General features: G+C 48.1%; 1 protein-coding gene across 12 annotated transcripts in view; it reads left to right on the forward strand.

Annotated features, from left to right (window-relative positions):
* Window positions 1–18,784, forward strand: part of EIF4G3 (eukaryotic translation initiation factor 4 gamma 3) — a 160,898-nt gene that overhangs the window by 98,426 nt on the left and 43,688 nt on the right. For 7 of the 12 annotated variants that reach the window (XM_074161667.1, XM_074161675.1, XM_074161669.1 and 4 more), the window contains 3 exons: window positions 2,035–2,157; window positions 8,079–8,181; window positions 13,882–14,739. In XM_074161667.1, coding sequence (XP_074017768.1) covers window positions 2,035–2,157; window positions 8,079–8,181; window positions 13,882–14,739 — 1,084 coding nt within the window. The remainder of the gene's footprint in view (window positions 1–2,034; window positions 2,158–8,078; window positions 8,182–13,881; window positions 14,740–18,784) is intronic. The other 5 variants (XM_074161671.1, XM_074161673.1, XM_074161677.1 and 2 more) reach the window with 1 other exon arrangement.

Below are 18,784 nucleotides of genomic sequence, written 5' to 3' on the forward strand. Positions count from 1 at the left end.
AGACTGAACATTAGGAAAGAATTTTTCACAGGAAGAGTGGTCGGGCATTGGAAGAGGCTGCCCAGGGAGGGGGTTGAGTCACCATCCCTGGATGTGTTTAAGAGCCGTTGAGATGTGGTGTTGGGGGATATGGTGTAGGGGAGAACTTTGTAGAGCAGGGTAGATGGTTGGACTCGATGATCCCAAGGGTCTTTTCCAACCTGGATGATTCTATGATTCTATGATTTGAGAGGGGCAGATGAAAGGAGTTTAAGCCCATTTGAGGTGGATGATGGTAGGGAATAGGAAAGGTGAATGGAACGTTGAAACAGAAGAAGTTGGGGGTGGACTTGATCTTGTGGATGAACCGTTTCTAAACAATAGAAAGGGAAATTACATCACGATGCGCGTTAAGAGTGGTTTGAAAGCATTAAAAGAACTGCTTCCTGGGGGAAAAAAATAAGGGACTTGTACATGGCTCAAAATGCAGAACATTTGTATCGTTTGATTTTTGAAGATGAGCTGAGCTGACGCTTGGTTTGGGAACCTGGGAGAGCAGAACAAAGTGTTCGCCGGGGTTGTGAGAAAGGCCTTTTTTGTAGCTGCTGTCAGCAAAGGGCAACGCTGCTCTTCTGCCACCTCTTCTCCGTCCTCCTCCGCCCTGAGGAGGCTCTTCTCAGCAGCCAAAACGTGACGTGGTCGCTGATGCCATTGGAAATGCCAGGATGCTCAGAAACGCTCGGTTGTGGTTACCACAGTTTCATGTCAACGAAACGAAGTTCTTTGAAGCAGAAAAGCCAAAGGTTTTTAAACGTCCGAGATGATTTTCTCGGGATGTGCTGTTTCAGTTTGCTAATTGGTGTTGCAAATGAAGAAATCGGAGAAATTAAAGAAAAATTAAACGCGTATTTGTACATACACTCCCGTGCACCATTAGTTGGGTATTCCAGTGCTACAGACTCGGGCAGGGAGAGCTTGTTTTAGTGCCATTGACTATTTGTCAGGACAAGGAGAGGGTGGGAATTCGTGCCAACTCTTAAGCCCTTGTTGCTGCGGTTAATTAAGTGTTTTAGCAGAAAAACTCCATCAAAAACAAGAGAAGACCCCACCTTGCCAGCATCCTGGGTACCCGTGTGTATTTATTTGTCTTCGTAACCCAAGGAGAGGAGAAGCCGTCGCAGGATACCGAAGCTGATAAATCACAAAACCCTTCTGCAGCCAACGACTTGCTGTGCTGCTGCTGGGCGGAAAGAGCTCAGGGGGTTCCATGAGAGCCCTGTCCTCGGGGGGGTTCCATCTCTGGGTTTGGTGGTTGTACCATGCGCTCGGCACAACGGGGACTCTGTTGCGTGGTTTGTGGGGCGTCCTCCTCCTCAACCAGGAGTTTTGGGGACGATGGACAAAGGATAGCACCGTCTGCAGGTGTATGAAAATTTTCAAGATTAAAAACTCTATTTTGAATTAACCCAGAGAACTTGAGTGTTCCCCATGTTCAGTGACACAGGTCGGCTCAAGTGTCAGTTGAGGATTCAAATGAGCGTGTTCTCGAGTGGTTTATTTTGGAAAATCTTTTTTCTTCCCGTTTGGGGGCTGTGAAGAGACTCAAAACCTGTACTTGTTTCCTAAACGCTGAGGAGTTTCATAGGTCTTTATTTTGCTCTTCTTGCACTTTCCCTTTTCTCCGCTCAGTAATTTTTGTCTGATTCCCTCTGTTTTGTTGTTACGACTTTTCTCAATGTAGAAGGGAAAAACAAAAAGAGCCGATTTCTTTCCCCCTTTCCCACAGCTGGGTTGGCAAGGTCGCTGAATTTCATATCAGGGTAAAACATGGCCTTATTTTTTTTAACTCTTGCACTTTCCACTGACTGACAAGCTCAGTTCTGTAGCTAACCTGCCTGCTGAGTTTTCTACGTCGCAGTAAACTTATTCTCAAGCAGTAGAGACAATATTCGGAGTTACAGCGTTCTGTCCTCTCCCCGCTCTCCTCTCCAAAACCCCAAGGACAACCTGTAACGGGAAAACTTGTTTGATTTACTTCTTTGTTCATTACCCTAGATCCGAATCCGGGATCCCAACCAGGGAGGCAAAGATATAACGGAAGAAATAATGTCCGGAGGGGGCAGCAGGAACCCGACGCCCCCCATCGTGAGACCCACTTCCACCCCCACCCCACCTCAGGTAACAACGGGGCCCTGGAGCCTTCTCCCAGTCACCTCCGCTTTGCTTTGCTGTTTGTTAGAGCCGGTTCCTGTGTACTTCATCCCCACCCCGACCACCTCAGACACCTGGATGATCCTAAATTCTCGATGTTCTTCAAGGATTATTTCTTTTCTCCAAGTTTGGTCATTTTTACCAGCCTGTAGCTTGGAAAATGTGGAGCTGCTCCAAGTTCCCCATCCCTGTTCTTGTGTCAGCAGTAGTTTTTAGAGCTGGTAAAGACTTGTAATGTTAAAGGAGGAGCCAATGTATTTGTGAGAAACGTGGTGTTTCTGTTAGTCTTGGGTACCTGAGGGAAGTCCATATCATGCATGCGATAGATGCATCTTCAATAGCATCATTGTCCATCCTAATGTCATTCTGCCTTAGTGGTGGTGTTTTAGAGTGACTGGGATGACTGTAGCTCAGGAACGTTATCCCATAACTGTGATAAATCTATCACAGGTTTGGTCTCTGTGTGTTCAACCTCAAAAACGCATTTTTCTGATGTAGGAAAAAGCATAAATATCCCCAGCTGACATTTTCCGTAGCTCATAAATCTCTTCTTGTCGCGTACCTTTGAGTTTGACCCCTTCTAAGTCCCTGTATCCTGCTTCGCCTGAGAAGCCCGTGTGTAATGCCTGGAAATTAAACTGGTTGGAGATCCAGGTCTGTTCTGGTCCTTCTTGACCCAGGGCCAAAGAGCGCTCTCAGACTCTGCAGACCCACAGTCCCAACGGGAACATAAGTCACCGTGACGTGGACCTCTGGGGCTGGAAGCGGCTGTATTATCTAATTAGGAGATGATTTCTTTCCTCCGACCACACTTCCCCACCTGCAGCAGGAGAAGTTGATGCCTCCTTGGTCTCCCCGTAGCGTTGGAGATGGAGAGGAGACCCTTCCCTGCTGCTGTTTGCTCCCTACATCATCTCACTCCTCCCTCTCGTTCGGGAGGTGATGCTCAGCCCCAGCTGCTAAATTAAACATTTTTGAAGAACTGAAGAAGAAACTCTGTGGTTTGGCACAAGCCTTGGAAGTTGGCCGTGCTCTATTGGAGGTTGTTGTCCACTGCTCGGAGGCCTGATTAGAAGACATGAGGGTTCTACAAGTGATGGGTGGGCTTCAGGTCAGAGCCTGGCTGAGGCTGGGGTGCAATTTCTTCTTCTTCCAAGTTCTTCCCTGTTAAACGGGGGAGCTTTTGCGAGCTTTTAGGTGAAACAGCCTTTTCTGAGCAGAAACCTTGCTTTTGCCCCTGCATCTGGGTGGTTTTTCTGCTGACCATCCTGTGCTGAGGAAAAGCACGAGCTTGTCTTGGGACGCCCATTGTGCTGGAGCGGGAGCTTGAGGCTACAGCTGAGCCAGTGACAGTGTAACTGGGGTCACTCAGATTAAATAGAATCATGGAATCGTCTCGGATGGAAGAGACCTTTAAGGTCATCGAGTCCAACCGTCAAGCTGACATTGACAAAACCCACCACTACCCCATGTCCCTCAGCACCACGTCTGCCCGGTTTTTAAACACCTCCAGGGTTGGTGACTCCACTACTGCCCTGGGCAGCCTCTCCCAAGGCTTGACAACCCTTCTGGTGAAGAAATAATTTTTCCCAGTATCCCTCCTAAACCTCCCCTGGTGCAACTTGAGGCCGTTCCTCTTGTCCCATCGCCTGTTCTTTGGGAGAAGAGACCGACTCCCTCTGGCTACACCCTCCTTTCAGGGAGTTGTAGAGAGCGAGAAGGTCTCCCCTCAGCCTCCTTTTCTCCAGGCTGAAGAGCCTGGTCTGCAGAGCTCCCCTCCACTGAGACCAAGGGGATAGTTATGACTTTTGGCCAGTCTCCTGATTCAGTCAAATCTTCTTTCACACAAAGATGTCACCCTTTTGCTTCGGTCACCTGCTTTCTCCTCCTGGGCTCCGATGTGGACAAGCAGCGAGGCACCGTGCTCGAGCAGTTCCCATCTGGTTGGGTTTTGGCAACAAGGTTTGCTGTTCTTGACTGGAAAAAGCTATTTTTCTGCCAGAGAGTGGCCTGAGGATTTGCACCTTCAGCTGGACGGGGAGAGAGCCGAGAGGTGGCTACGTATAGAATCAATTCAGCTTCTTTCTCAGCACTTTCCACGAGACGATACTAGCCATGTAAAACGTTGGAGTCCTGGTGAGATCTTCTTCCCCTGACTCCATCCTAAAGGCTCTCCTGTTAGACGTGGGGAAGGGCTGGGAACAGCCAGGGGCTCAGATTGTGTCTGTGCACGGTGCCGCTCATCCAGGCACTTCCCGGCTCATTTTTTTGCATTCTGAAGTCTATTTTAAGATCCTACAATTAAGTCAAACAGGACGAAATAAATGTTTTTCAAGAGGAGGTTAATAAGCATGAATTTTTATCAGCTGTAATTTATATGCAGAGCACAGCAGCGATGTCCAATCAGCTACTCTAAGGTATGCAAATACCTCATTGTTTAATATCCAGGCTTGGTTTTGATTAGGTACTTGGAACCACTTTTGTTAATCACAGAAGGGCTCTGAAATAGAGCTCACCAGAAAAAGTTCATTAGTGTAACGTAACTGAAAATTTAAGCCCACTTAAGCCAGGAAATTCAAAGTTATTGTCCCAACAGCGTCTCTAATTCATTTCTTTGGAGCGAGTCTAGTATCTTGGATGGAATTAGACGATGCCTTAATAACTGCACTCAGTGGCTGAATTCCAGCGGTGGCGGATGTTATGATTTTGAACGGTCTAAAATCAGTAAACTTTAAATCTTCAGCCGTAGCTTTGCTTGAAACGTGCTGGGGCTTTTGTGTATCCCCTCTCCCCAGCTGGGAGAAGCTGTGGACAGTCAGCGTGAGCTTCATATGAAAACACGATCTGGGGCAGCTCCTGGGGCAGGTACAAGGAGCATCGTCCCCGTTGTCTCCTTCCACCACCCTTTGAATCCAAGCCTGCACGTCGGGGGGGTTGGTGAGATCTCATCTGGTTGAACGCTCGAAATGCCAACGTGCCATCTCCAGGACGGATGAGGCATCGTCTAATCAGTGTCTCCCCGTCCAAAGATATTTCAGAAGTTTGCTGAATTCTAGTAACACTTCTTTCTACTGACGGCCGGTATCTGATTCTGTAATTTCATTATTTAACTGATACAAGCAAAGAGGGAGAAACTTGCTTAAGAAATGCATCAGAGCCAGCATTTCTTGAGCAGAATGAAATGGTGAAGTCCTGACCAGTCCCTGTCCCAAATTCTACCTTTGAAAAAGAAGCCATTTTATATCAATAATAGGTTTCAAAATTATTTTTTTCTTTCAATTTGGATTTTTTTTTTAACTGACTGAAAGAAAACCCAGATCTTTGATACCACAAACCTAAAACACCCTCTTCTCTCAGTAGATTGTGTTTATCATCAAAAAATATTGGACTTGTCCAAAAGATGAGCATCGCTGCCACGACTCGAGCTGTGGTTTTAGCTATTTCTGGGCTTTTCATCTCTCGTGCTTTATATTCAGCATCGCTGACCAAAAAGAGCTTTAAGAGGAGTCTTCCCAGCACCTCCCCAGCGGTTGCTTAATCACTAAAAGGCTTTAGAGTTCCTGCAGAAGGGAAGCTGGCAGCAAGTGGAGATGTTATTTATACATTTCTAGCAGGACGCTATTTTCCACACTCCGTTTTTTTGCTGGGAAGGTAAATAAACCCCAGGCCCACATATCGAATCCGGCTACGGTATTTGCTCGGCGCTGACTTACGTGGAGGATCGCCTTTTAATGAGTAAGAAATACTTGTTTTCCTGGCAAACCAAGTATCGATGAGTCTATCACGCTTTGTGTTTGCTCGCCCCACGGGCCGTGGTAGGACAGAATAACCCGGAGCAGCTCCTTTAACATCCTCGGTCCTGAGAGCAATTTTGATTGTGGTTTTTTTTTTTTTCCTAGAAAGTCTCTAAATGCTCCATTCTGGAGCTGGGAGCCTGTAAGGGTCAGCACTCCAGTACCGTTTATATTGCTCTGCGACATCGTTCCCACAAAATAAATGAGTTTTCCAGATTTATTAAGAAAACAAGTTTCCTGACCCAAGAAGTTTCCAGGTTTCTTTTCCACGAGTCTCCTTCGGTTCCTGTGATTCTTATCACGTTCTCCTTTTCTCCCACTTCGTTCATCCGTAAATTTTTCATAAAATGAAAGTAATGAACCGCTGAGGGGGAGGGGGAAGCGTTCTCCAAACCAGCTCATTTGTAAAACTGTGGGTTTTTTTGGCTTCCCCCAGCGCTGGTGGGAGGGGGGGACACCGTTGTCAGCCAGAGCCCGGCCCACCTCCTCGGGCTCCCTCTTGGAAGAGGAGCCATCCCGAATAAATCTCAGCCCTTCACTCCGCTTGCTTGGATTGCTATTTTTATTTTTCCAGCTGTGCTTTGTCACAGTCCCCCCTTACCCCTCTGCTGCCTGAAACGGTGAAAAACAGCATATTGAAGATAATTCACTCTTTATCCTGCACTGTTCAGATGCAAGAGCTGGAAAAGCTGGAAACGGGAGGGGAAAAAAAGAGTCCCAGGAAGAGGAACAAGTCGCCAGAGAGTTTCGTTTTTTAGCGAACTAGGTTTTGCCTGGATTTCTGACAGCCTGTCCGCAAGGAGGAATGAGACACCGGTGCCTTGGGCACTCTGCTTTGCTTTGATTGTTTAAAAATCCCTTTTCCCGTGGATATTCTGTGGCCGGGTGAGAGCAGCACCCCCAGAGATCCGCCCGGCTTTCCACGTTAGATGATTACATTTAAATTTAGCCCTGTTTTCTTCTTTGTGTGGTCCCTGATGCATGTTTAAGGGCATTTTCCAAATGTGAATAGTTGACTTGTCCCATCGATGTTCACCCTCGGGTTCACGAGCCCTTTATCCGTCGGTGTGAGGGAGTTTGGTGCAGTTACTTCCTCTTACCCGAGATCTTCTTAAATGAGAATCTTAAATTCTGAGATAAAATACGAGGGATTTTTTCTGTCTTTATGGAACCTTCATGAACACAAGTGAAGCGTTTGTCCCGTTGATGGTGGGGACATAAGTAAAATCTGTGGTCTCTGCAACAGCCCGTGGGTTTTTCAGTTTTGTGACTCTGCTGGGCTCCAGTTTTGGGTTTAGATACAGGAAATCTCAGGCTCACCCCGCGCTGGTTGGGAACCAGCTCCTCCTGCTCCCCTTGGACTGGTGCACAACTGGTTTTATTCTCACGTTACCCAGCAGGTACCATCCCGCACTCTGTTCGTACAAGGCATCGGATGGGGTTTTTTTCATGTGACCACACAGATACAACCAATCTGGATTATTTCCCCTCTGTGATAACGAGTATTATGATATATATGTCCACACATACGTATGTATCTATATTAGGATACAAATATACACTATTAGTATATACACTATTCATACATACATACGTACCCCTTATCTATATATAATTAAATTAAATAAAATTAAATAAATATATATATATAAAATATCAAAGGAGTTTGAAATAACCAATCAGGTGGGAGAGGAGCTGTGTCCAGAAAGCAAACTTTCAGAATTACAGAGAGGTCCAGGAGTCTTTTTTTTGGTGTTTATCTGACTTTTTGCAGGCCTCACAGAGAAGTGTTTTCTGCTGCTCTTGGAGGAAGCGTTCGGAGACTGACGTGTGTTAATAACTGTGCTGTGCTCTCTCTCTTTTGCTGTTGTCAACAGTAATCGTCTCTTTTGCCCCTTTTCCTGCTGCCTTTTCCTCCCTCCCTTTCCCATGTACTTTTTTAATTTACTCAACGGGTCTGTGTATCTTTCCTCTTTATTTTCCCCACCTTTTGCTTTTCTTGCCTCTCCCTCCCCGCGCCCTTGCTTGTGCTCCCTGGTGCTAGTTTGATGTTCGCACGCTCATTATCACCCTTTTTTGTACTTCCAGTCCCAGCAGCCGCCCAGCCAGGTCCCCGAGCACGGCCCCGGGGTCTATGGGACCGCGGAGAACACCCCTCCCGCCGCCAGCACCCCCGCCACCGCCAGCCCCAAGCAAGGTTTGTCCATGGATATTTCCTTCCGGATTATTTTTAGCGATTTTTTCCCCCGCCTCCTTTCTTGTTTTAGTTTTGAATATTTTTGGCACGGAGACAAGCCGTCAGCAGAAAGAGGAGGGGAGGGACTTCTTTTCCTCCAGTGGAACACTTCAGCAATGTGTTGCTAAGGGAATTAATTCAAATTTGCCAACGTGAAACTGCTTAAAAATAATTGTATTCAAGCTTATATGTCCTAAAAGTTGTTTCACTAGAAACCTAGAAGCGCGAACCTCCTCTCGCCCACGTGCCGTTCTTCAGGAACAAGTGTGTTGTCAGGAAAATGCTCTTAGTTAGAGGCTTTGGGTAATTAGCCATAGCGATGGCACGTAACCAGAGCATCCTGTGGCTCCTCCAGAGCTGCTCCTGTGTCCTACAGCACACAGGAGATTTTAATTATTAAATAAAAAGCATCTCATAACAAATATTGCTGACTTCAGTAAAAACGGCACGGATGGAAAAAGTTTCTTAAAGTTGATCCCGTTTCCTTGTCACATCTAAGAATATACCTTGGAAGGGAGATTTTTTTTTTTAAGTTTTTTTAAAGAAAGGGTGTCCCGGGAGGGAGGATGGAGGGTGCCAAGTCTCTTCCCACACTGACATTTCAGAGCCACCTAAAAGCCGTTAAGAAGCTGTCGTTAATGCCGTGTATATGCCGTGGTGTCGCGGGCTCGGGGCTGGAACAGGGGGGTGACGCCGCTGTTTGCTCTCCGGTTGTTCACCGCGGGGCAGCCTGTGAGGTTTCTGCCTGGAACGACGTGCACGGGAATGTCGGGAAGTGCCGTCTCCTACTCCTGAGCTGCCTGGAAACTTTGAGCCTGCCGAGACCCTTTTTCAGAGTATTTGCTCGAAAAACCCCTAAGCCCCAGAGAAGCGCAGCTCTAGGAAAGAGGGAGAGAAGCTGCCTCTGATGCTTCAGGTGTCACGGATCCGAATGGCAGCACGGCTGCTGTTCGGGAGGGAAGGGACTATGTATCCCTGAGGCTAATTTGGGTCAGACTCTAAAACTTACTGAAAATGTTGCTCTTTTATAGCCGTAGAGTTCAGGGCTTTCCCTCAGTGGAAGCCATTCCACGGATACACCTCTAGGCTGCTGCAGCGGCTGGAAATGGTCGAAAAGGGACGTTTTAGAGATTGTCTGGTCCCGTCTCCCACCCAAAACGGGACTTTGTCTAGATCTTTGTGCACAACGTAGCTGTCCCTGTCACCTGGAAGGGGTGCGGGTGGGTTGAACACAAATCAAACAGCCTGTGGCGGTGTCCCTGTCCCCTCGCTGCCAGGGACACGCTCGGAGGTGCCTGGTGCCACCAGGACCTGACAACCGCGATGGCGGCACCAAACTGCATCTGCCCTTTCCAGCTGAACCAGAAACCCCAGCACTTTACGTTATTTCAACCCTGCGTATGAAAACTTGTATTTCCAGGACAAGCGAGTCTTCTCCCTCTTCTCTCTTTAACTTAATCCCTCCGTAGGCAACTGGAAGTAAACTGGAAGTAACTGGTCTTTATTTAGACCTATTATTTAGGTCTTTATTACGTGGTCCCGACTGCGCTGGTTTAAATATAAATGAGGGCTTGAGCTGAGACGTAGCGCTGAGGAGCTTTCCTGTGTTTATCTCCGTTCCATCCCAGAAAGATTCGAACATTTGTTCCAGTCCAAAAATTGCCGAAGAGCCTCGTTTATGTAAGCGCTGCAGAGAGCGAGCCCTGCAGTGACACCAGCGGCGCTGGACCGCGGCCTCGGGGCGGGGGGATCCGGGGGGGACACGGCACAGAGCGAGTCAAAGGTGAAGGAAGTTTAGACACCATGAAAATTATTTATTTAAGCCCCCCCCCAAAGCGACTCGGGGGGACACGTCTTTCCAGAAATTCGAGCCAAGGTATCGAAATAGTGTTTTACTTTGGGCCTGGCGTTGGGATTTTTGTTCCAAAATAAAAATAGCCGTAGATGGGGTTGCAGGGCTTTCTTAAGCAAATATTTATTAAAGTGAGTATTTTTGCTTGCTTAAGACCCCTTTGCTTTGCTTATCCTGTGGATCGGTTTCTCCCTTGTGCCCTTCACCTCTCGCGCTCGTTTGCGTGGGTTGAATTTCGGTAGAAAGCTCTCATTCCGGGTCTGTGCCGTTCAGCCGTCGTTTCGCAGTTATTTATAACCACGCGCAGGGTTTGGCCCGTTCCCCGGGCTGGGGGACGGGGATGCAGCGGCTGCGGAGCCGGCAGCCCCGGCCGCTGGAGTTTTCTCCCTGCCAGTATCTCCAGTCCCTGTTATTTTTGCGTTGAAGTCATTAGCGAGGCCCAATTTGGGATTGCGCTGCATTTAATATCCGTGTGTTTTCTTTAAAAGGCGGACATTTGGTGCTTTTAAAGCAGCTTCTGGCTTTTCTCAGGCTTCAAAATTCATAGATGATTTGGAGGAATGTAGGAATTGCTGCTATAACAGCTTGAAAAATGGCATTATTTAGGGGCAGGGAGTCAGCCGTGGTTCCTATAGGTGCCCCGGTGCCTATATATCGGCCAGGCTGCAGGAGACAAGGGTGTTGTTGGAGGATTTAGGTCCAGCCCATGGCAGGGCGTGCGGGACCCTGGCCGTGGCCAGCGGGGTGCAGAGGTTCTAATGGGGTATAATTGTGTATAAAATCAGAGCCGTCCGCATTTACTCGGCTTGCACGGGTTCAGTGGGGTGTCTGGAGTATCATTATTATTATTTTCAAACCTCTTTCCAAACCCTGCAGTGTAGCAGAGATGGGGAATATGTAACACGGTTTGTGGAAAATAGATTGATGTCAGGTCCCGGAGTTTGGAGACCTTGGAGCCCCTCGGCTGGCAACGACTCCGTAACGTGTGCTCCAAAATCTGCCTGCGGAGCCGGCGTCGGATTCGCCTCGACGATGTTTGCAGCGGGACAAGAGATGGAAAACTGGCAGCGAGCCCAGCCATTATTTCCAGATAAACATTGCGGAGCAGAAATCAATTCCCGTATCCAGGAAAATCGGGCCCATGCACCACCCTGGGCAACCTTGGCCACCGCGACCACCCGGTGACCGCCCTGCGACCCGGCTCCCTCTCTGGGGTCTGAGCACGGAGGAGATGGCGACCGTCTGTCCGTCCATCCCGCTGGGTTTGTGGAAGTGTCCCTAATGAAGAGTCATTTTACAAGATTTGTATTTATCTGGAGGTTTTTAAAAAAATAATCTATCGATGGAGCAAACTTTCCTCCTGAACAGTTCAGCGCTTCCCGTAAATAATTCCTGAATATAATGCGAGGAATGGTCTTGGCGTGTTTATGAGGAGGGATCTGATTCGGTTTGGGTGAATTGCATTGATTTTTATTTTCCCTTCCCCACTGTATGTTGTTTCCCGTTGTTCCGGTAACAGTTGGCAGGGATGGATGTTCCTTGGCCAGGACTTAGAGGTTTGTTCCTGGGGATGGTCGGTCAAGTTACGATTTCTCGTTAGCCAAATCTGCTCATCGTTCTTCTGAAATCCCCCCTCCTCAAATGACTTTGCTCCTTGATTTTTGCACACACAGCCTGTGTCGGTGGCCATATATTGGCCAAATAAGGTGTAGTTTGAAGAAAGTGTGTTTAAACCACTGGGTTTCAAGTATGTATATTTTTGCTGTGTTTTTTTTATCTCTCGGAATGTTTTTTTAGACACTTCAAATGCCTTTTTTTTTTTTTTTTTTTTGAGCAATCTCATTTGCCTCCAGGGAGAGAATACCCAGGCAGTTGTTTAGAGGAGCTGTAAATGTCAGGAACACTCCGTGAGTTCTCGGCAAAGTATGTTCCAGAAATCAGAGGTGACGCATTTTCTTTTCCAAACCAGTTCCTGGGTCCTTTGGAGCCTTCCTTGGAGCCTTCAGAGTTAAAATCAGCTGTTGGGATACTTTCTCCCATCATTTTTCCTCATTTATCATCCGAAGCCGCCTCCCTTCGTGCCTCATTAAATTGATAAACTACTGCTTTGGCCGTGGTCCTCGCTGTAAGGCTGCTGGAAGCAAAGTTCTTCGTTGCTCCAACTATTCCTAAAGATGGGACTTGATGCTCCAAGGGGTTCCAGACGGGTTCTCCTTCAAAAACCCTTTCCCTTCAGCCTCTCTGTTGACCAAGCCCCAAATGGAAACCCAACAGAGCTGGGAAAGTTCAAGCAAAGCCACACCTCTTCAGTTCTACCTCAATTTTGGTGATTTGGGGTTGGTTGTAGCCACTGGTTTCCTAATCTGACCAGGGAGGTTTGTGCCTCTGGGTTTTCCAGAGTTGTTGTTTGGTGTCCTGGCAGTGTCCCTGGTGCGTCAGAGCTCAGAGAGCCTCGGGACACTTTGCGTGGAAGGAGCAGAGCAGGGCTCCCCCCAGGGACAGACAAAGCCTAGGACCTCGTTACAGTGATGAAGAGCCGGAGCCTTGAGTCCCTGCCTTCGATGTCATTGACTTGGAGAGATTCCATCTCATCTGTCCTATGGAGTTCTAGCACAGAGGTGTTTTCCTAAATAAGATTTTATCATCCTGTCATCAAATTGCGGGTGGGAGAGAGGGAGGAGGATCTCTGCTACTCCCGGATCATATTTTGTTCAAAAGAAGTGGGAATAAATGTGTTAAGTGGAGTTGCAGTAGACCTTTGGGAGCTGCCTGATGGTCATGGCAGGGATGGTATCGCAAAGTCTGTTGCTGATCAGAAGATCCCTGGAGGGGTTCAAGGCCAAGTTGGATGGGACTTTGAGGGACCCGGTCCGGTGGGAGGTGTCCCTGCCCAGGGCAGGGGGTGGCACTGGATGATCTTTAAGGTCCCTTCCAACCCAAACCATCTATGGTTCTATGGGATTTCTCTGCACACAGCATTTGGGGTTTGGTGTGGTACAGGTGCATATTTCACTGTGTTTTCCCCACCCTGCTTGATACCCAGAGCCCACAAACATCTAGAGGTGGTGGTGCTGTTCTTTGGTGGCCACTGAGCTTAAACCCCTTTGTGGTTTTGTTTTCCTTTGGGAAAAAGTGTCTTTGCTGAAACTCAGAACAAAGAAAGGGGGTTGTGTCCTTCAGTCTGATGGGTTGATGGGCGATGGCGTTGAGAAATAGTAAGTAGAAAAATAAACGAGACGCACATCAGGTATTAGCGATGGTGTGACACACGGCACACGTAAAAGAACAGCCCAACGTCAGTCGGGGAGGAGTTTTACAGTCCCCTGTTTTACAGACAGGGGACGGTGGCAGAGAGTCCCTGCAGGTCACCGGTGCTCTCCCCAGTGTATCGGTTTGCCCAGGTCTGGGTGTTAAATCCCCAGGCTCCTTTGAGGCAGAATCCAAGTAAAGTGTATTTTTGTCTTCTGTAATTTCTGTCAAGAAAAAAATCTATTTTCAGCAGTTGTTTCTGCAAAAAAATCCACATTTTGTAAGATAAGGCTTTTCTGTAGAGCACGGCCCTTCACTGCAAACCTGCCTTCAGCAAAACAGAAGCAGCAGTTGCATTTTCAGATTTGCCGGGTTTGGGCTGTCTGGACTTCCCCTTTAGATGCAAAGATTCACTTCAGGTGCTCCTGGTGTCTTCCTCGGAGCTCCTTGAGTGGCGAGCAGAACCCAGGCAAGGGCAGCCGCGGTGGCTGAGGTATGGTCAAGGAGAATGAGTTGACCTGCTGCTTCTAACGTTGGTTGTGTTTATTTTTCTTTCCCAGAAGAGAAGCCAAAACCAGATCCAGTATTAAAACCACCTTCTCCAGTCCTCAGACCAGAACCTGCTGGAGAGAAAAAAGATCAAGCTGGCCAGATGCCCGAGGCCACCTCAGTGGAAACCCCACCAGAACTTCCTCTTGCTCCATCGCCGACCCCGACTGCTCCCGTCGCAGTTGTTTCTGCTGCTGCTGCTGCTGCTGTCGTCGCCGTTCCCAGCAAACCCACGTTCACGGCTGACTCAGAGGAGAAATGTGAACTGGCTTCCCCCAAAGAGGAGGCAATGCCTATCCCTAGTGCCGCCCCCTGCACGGCCACGGCGGGCCCTTCCCCAGCGGAGGAGGCCGATGCCGAGGCGTGCAAGGAGCCGAGTAGTGTAGCATCTAGTGATATCCCAGTGACTGCTAGTACTAATCTAATTAATGAAATGAACGGAGTTAGTGAACAAGTAACTGCTGCGGAGAGCGTGGCAGATGTAGCCCAGGCGGAGGTGGCACCGTTGACTGTTGAGCTGGAGCCCCCCGAAGCGGCTCCAGCAGAAGGGGAGAGCGTGTCGCCTTCCAGCGCCCTTCACGCTGCTCCCTCTCCTCCTCCCACCCCACCTCCCACCCCGCCGCCCCCTTCGCCCCCCGTTTCTGTTGCTGCTGCTGCTGTTACCACTACGACTCCTTCTCCACCTCCTCTTCCACCTCCCAGTGCCCTCCCTGTTGTCCAGGGAGATTTAGAAGGAGAGGAGAGCACAAGAACTACTCTTACCGAAGAGGTAAAAGATGCTGAGAAGAAGGAAGAGACGGAAGCAGATGGGCAACCGGAGGAGAGCACAGAGGCTCAGAGTTTGAACTCGAGCAAGAGTCCTGTCCCAGGTAAGCGTTGGGACCGTGGCTGCCTGTGGTAGACTGGAGGGTGAAGGAAAAGAGGTCTTTGGGGTTCTTCCTCCATCAGATGTTTGTGTTTCTACCTGCCAAAAAAAGTCTGATTGTGCTGTATGACAACTATTGTGATTGCTGATGACCCGAGGGCTGGAGCCCCTCTGCTGTGAGGACAGGCTGAGAGAGCTGGGGGGGTTCAGCCTGGAGAAGAGAAGGCTCCGGGGAGACCTTGGAGCCCCTTCCAGTCCCTCAAGGGGCTCCAGGAAAGCTGGGAAGGGACTCTGGATGAGGGAGGGGAGCCATAGGAGGAGGGGGAAGGGTTTGACCCTGAAAGAGGGGAGATGGAGATGAGATGTGGGGAAGAACTTCTTTGCTGTGAGGGTGGTGAGAGCCTGGCCCAGGTTGCCCAGAGAAGCTGTGGCTGCCCCATCCCTGGAGGGGTTCAAGGCCAGGTTGGAGGGGGCTTGGAGCAACCAGGTCTGGTGGGAGGTGTCCCAAGGTGCTGCTCATGTTCTGTCCCTCCGAGCGGTGGGTCTGGGGACCTGCTGCTCGGGATTTACCAACCTGCTCCTCAACCAACTGAACCCTCAGACCTCGGAGTCTCCGGATGAACCTTCCCAGCCAATGCTTTTTGGATACCAGTGGTGGTGGGGGAGGGTTCCCAGCTATAAATCGTGTGGTGGTGTTACCGTGTGGGTAAATGAAACGCACCATTAAATCTCCTCCAAACAACTGAAGGGCCGCGTTGCACACCTCAATCTGCCCGGCGTTAATTAACGGCGCATCTGCTTTTCCTTCTCCAAAGGAACCCCTGAGCGGAATTTCCCTTCTCGCCCTGCTGTTCTCATTCCGCTGGCCTTTACATTTTCAGGAAACGAGGTGCTTTAGTTCAGAAGGCGCAAGGACTCGTTACAAACAATTGAAAATTGAAATTTCTGTACCTGTCTTTTAAAATCCAGGGTATTTTCTCTGAGCGTTGTCGTCTGCCCTTGGTTTCCGTGTCCTGCCACACCGCGGGTTTAGCGTTTAATGCATTAATATAGACCAGCGTCTTTTTATTTGCCGTATTCTCTATAGAAAACTGCTTTTTCTTCAGGACTTCCTGGAAACGGAAGTGTGGAAAAGAAGTTAAATCAATCAATGACTTGTCTGTAGCTGCCGGAGGGAGTATAATGGTGGCCATTGTGCGCCCCGAGCAGCGGGAAAGCATTTCAATGCCTCGCGCCTTTTACGCCCTGTTTTGCAGTCCTTTCAGAGCTGCGAAGCTGAGGCTGTTTATTTAAATACGTCCTTTGGATTTGGTAAAGTTTGGATAAGAAACAAAGGAGAAACAGTAGGTTGTGATTTTTTTTAATTTTTTTTAAAGTAACGTTTAAAACGGGGATTTTTTTTTTAGTTTGTTTTAGTTTATTCTTTCATAAGCGAGCGAGGTGTGGAACGGCATCGGTAGCATCGAGGGCTGCGCTCTGCTATGGATTGAATTAAATGAAAAGCTGCGATTGGCCTTGTTCCATGTTCGTGTAACGCTGGGCTAGGTCAATATGCCGGATCTTAAATAAAATCCAATATCTAGAGAAGATCGGAAAGATCCCTTCACTAACCAGCCACAGGCTTTTTTTTTTTTGCTGTTAATCTTTTTCTATTTTTAATTTACTCGGGTCATTTCACTGCTCTGGCACTTGTTGTTCTTTCAGTCTGAGCTACTTCATAACACAAATTAATTTCCTTACAAAGTAGAGAAATGAGACTCTTCCTGTAAATAAGGTTTTTACACGGCCAGGTTCCAGCTCGCAATATTACTGCTTGCTTTGTAATGTCCTGTAGTTTAAATTAAAAAAAAAAAAAAAAATTACTTACAGTGTTTTGAGCTTTTAATGATGCAGAAGATGAATTTTAATGCTCTGGTGTCAGTCGGCTGGAGAGCACACACTGGCTTTGGCAACGGAGAAACAAATATTTCTCAAGTCACGTAAAAGATCGCTTGAAACTCTGATTGCTATTAAAAGCTCAGTCCTTCAAGGAAAGCAAAATACTCTCCCAAGTCAGTTTTTTTGTGCTTTACCCCTTCTTTAAGGAAGTAGAACTGCATTGCATTTCTCTGCCAACCTTTTTTTGAGCAATAGTTTTCCAATTCTTCCTTGGAGAGGGGAAAGAGAGATTTAAATCACGTAATGGGAAGGCGATTGCGAATTCAGGAGTCCCTCTGGGCCGGACGAGGAATCGCCTCTCTCTGCCACGCACCGGAACATACAGATGCTGAACCTCAGGAGCAAGGAGAAAGGGCTATATTTATATTTTTTTTTCTTGGACTAAAGGCCAAGAGTCTTTTTTTTCATGATCTCTGGAGATACAATAGAAATGGGGGTAAGGGAAACTTGTCAAACACGTGCTGGAAAGCGCCAGCTCTGTCGCTTTTAGCAATATTTCTTCGGGGTTTTCAGCAGAAGCGTGTACTTACACGGAGCAGTTTGGTCACAAATCACCCCGCGTTATTCCCTTTAATGGTGGCTGAGCTGACTTCGCTGGGAGACTGCTCACACCCGGGACCTCTGAGAATAACCTAATTGCTGCAGCATTTATTCCCGAGAGGCCTTTTCATAGTTAGACCCTGGCCTGGCTAAAAACTGGGGGGGTTCTGAGCGAGCCGTTAATCCCCCTCCTCCCTGACCTGGAGACTTGCAGGTGGATCCCGTATTTTTGCAATGGAGGCAGCAGCTTTTCAGGGATGAATGGAATTGTTTGTTCCTCAGGTTCTTTAAAGAATACACCTTCTATCCAACAGGCAGAGAAACGATGCTTTGAGATTTTGCTCCATCAGGCTCTGTAGGGAGAGAGGAACAAGGGTGTTCAGAGGCTTTCCCTTCCCCATCTTCGTTATCCAGCAGTTCTTTTTTACAGCCTGAGAAAAGGAAATTTTCAGGAGGAAAAGAGCTGAGCAGATCTGAGCCTTTGGGGGTCTAGGGGAACCTCTGCTCTTGCTTTCCTGCTGGCACTTGGTATCCACCAGATTTCACCACACTTCCAAGGTTAGAGGGGATGTCTACAGGAGCACCACTGTTGTATTCTTCTTATTTTGCAGAAATTGGAGTATGCTTGGTTTTCCTTCTTATTTTACGCTGTATTCTATCTACTCTTGATGTCTTTGAGTTATATTAGCCTGCACAATGCAGATAGCAATTCTAGTGGTGCCTTCTCAGTGTCTGATGGCAGCCGGTTCATCTGCAGACTGCTCACCAGCATCACTGCTCTTGCTTATTTCCCTACGAAATGGGGAAAATTTGTTGCATCTCAGAGCATTAAACCGCTGAGAACTGCAGGTTTTTGTCCTGCTTGCAGGATGTTGTACCTGGGGTCTGGTTTCTTGCTGCTGAGTGTGTTTTCTGTTCTGAGCATTCGGCAAAACGTGGGGTTAGAGGAGACGCGTCCACCCGATGGCGAGCGCAGGCAGCAGGTCCCGTTCCTGCTCAGGAACGATCATCGGGAGGTTCTCCGGGTGGGCAGAGCTGTTAACCTGCAAAGGGCAAGAGCACGCTGCTTTTAAAATAATTAATTCCTACTTATCTTCGTTACAAGGAAAAAAACTCCAGATATTATCAAGAGAGGAACTGGGCTCTGAGCCCGCCATCCTTACTGAAACCATTGCTCCAGGTAAAAGCCATCAACGACACGCAGTTGCTTTTGTTATTAAATTCTGGTTTATATCTAGTGGCTTTGCCGGCCACAGTGAGGGACCAGCACTTCTCAGGGAACAAAAGAGGACAAATGGTGGTGGTGGAGTGGAATTTCTAAAGGAGGCGGCACTACCATGAAGCCATTAGGACGTGCTCTGGATGCCCACCTTTGATGTCATCTTTCCATCATGGCTATTACGAGAGGGAAAGAGGAAAATAAGAGACTGATGTCTGTCCCAGGCAGAGCTCCTGGAACAGAGGGAGCCAGAGGAGCTTAACACGCATCAAATTCAAAGGGCTGTTTCTTGCAGAGCTCGTTTATGAGTCGTATTTCAATATAAAGTAGCCCGACTGACTGAGAGGCCCTG

The sequence above is a fragment of the Numenius arquata genome, chromosome 20 (genome assembly GCF_964106895.1).
Source record: "Numenius arquata chromosome 20, bNumArq3.hap1.1, whole genome shotgun sequence".
Classification (NCBI taxonomy): domain Eukaryota; kingdom Metazoa; phylum Chordata; class Aves; order Charadriiformes; family Scolopacidae; genus Numenius; species Numenius arquata.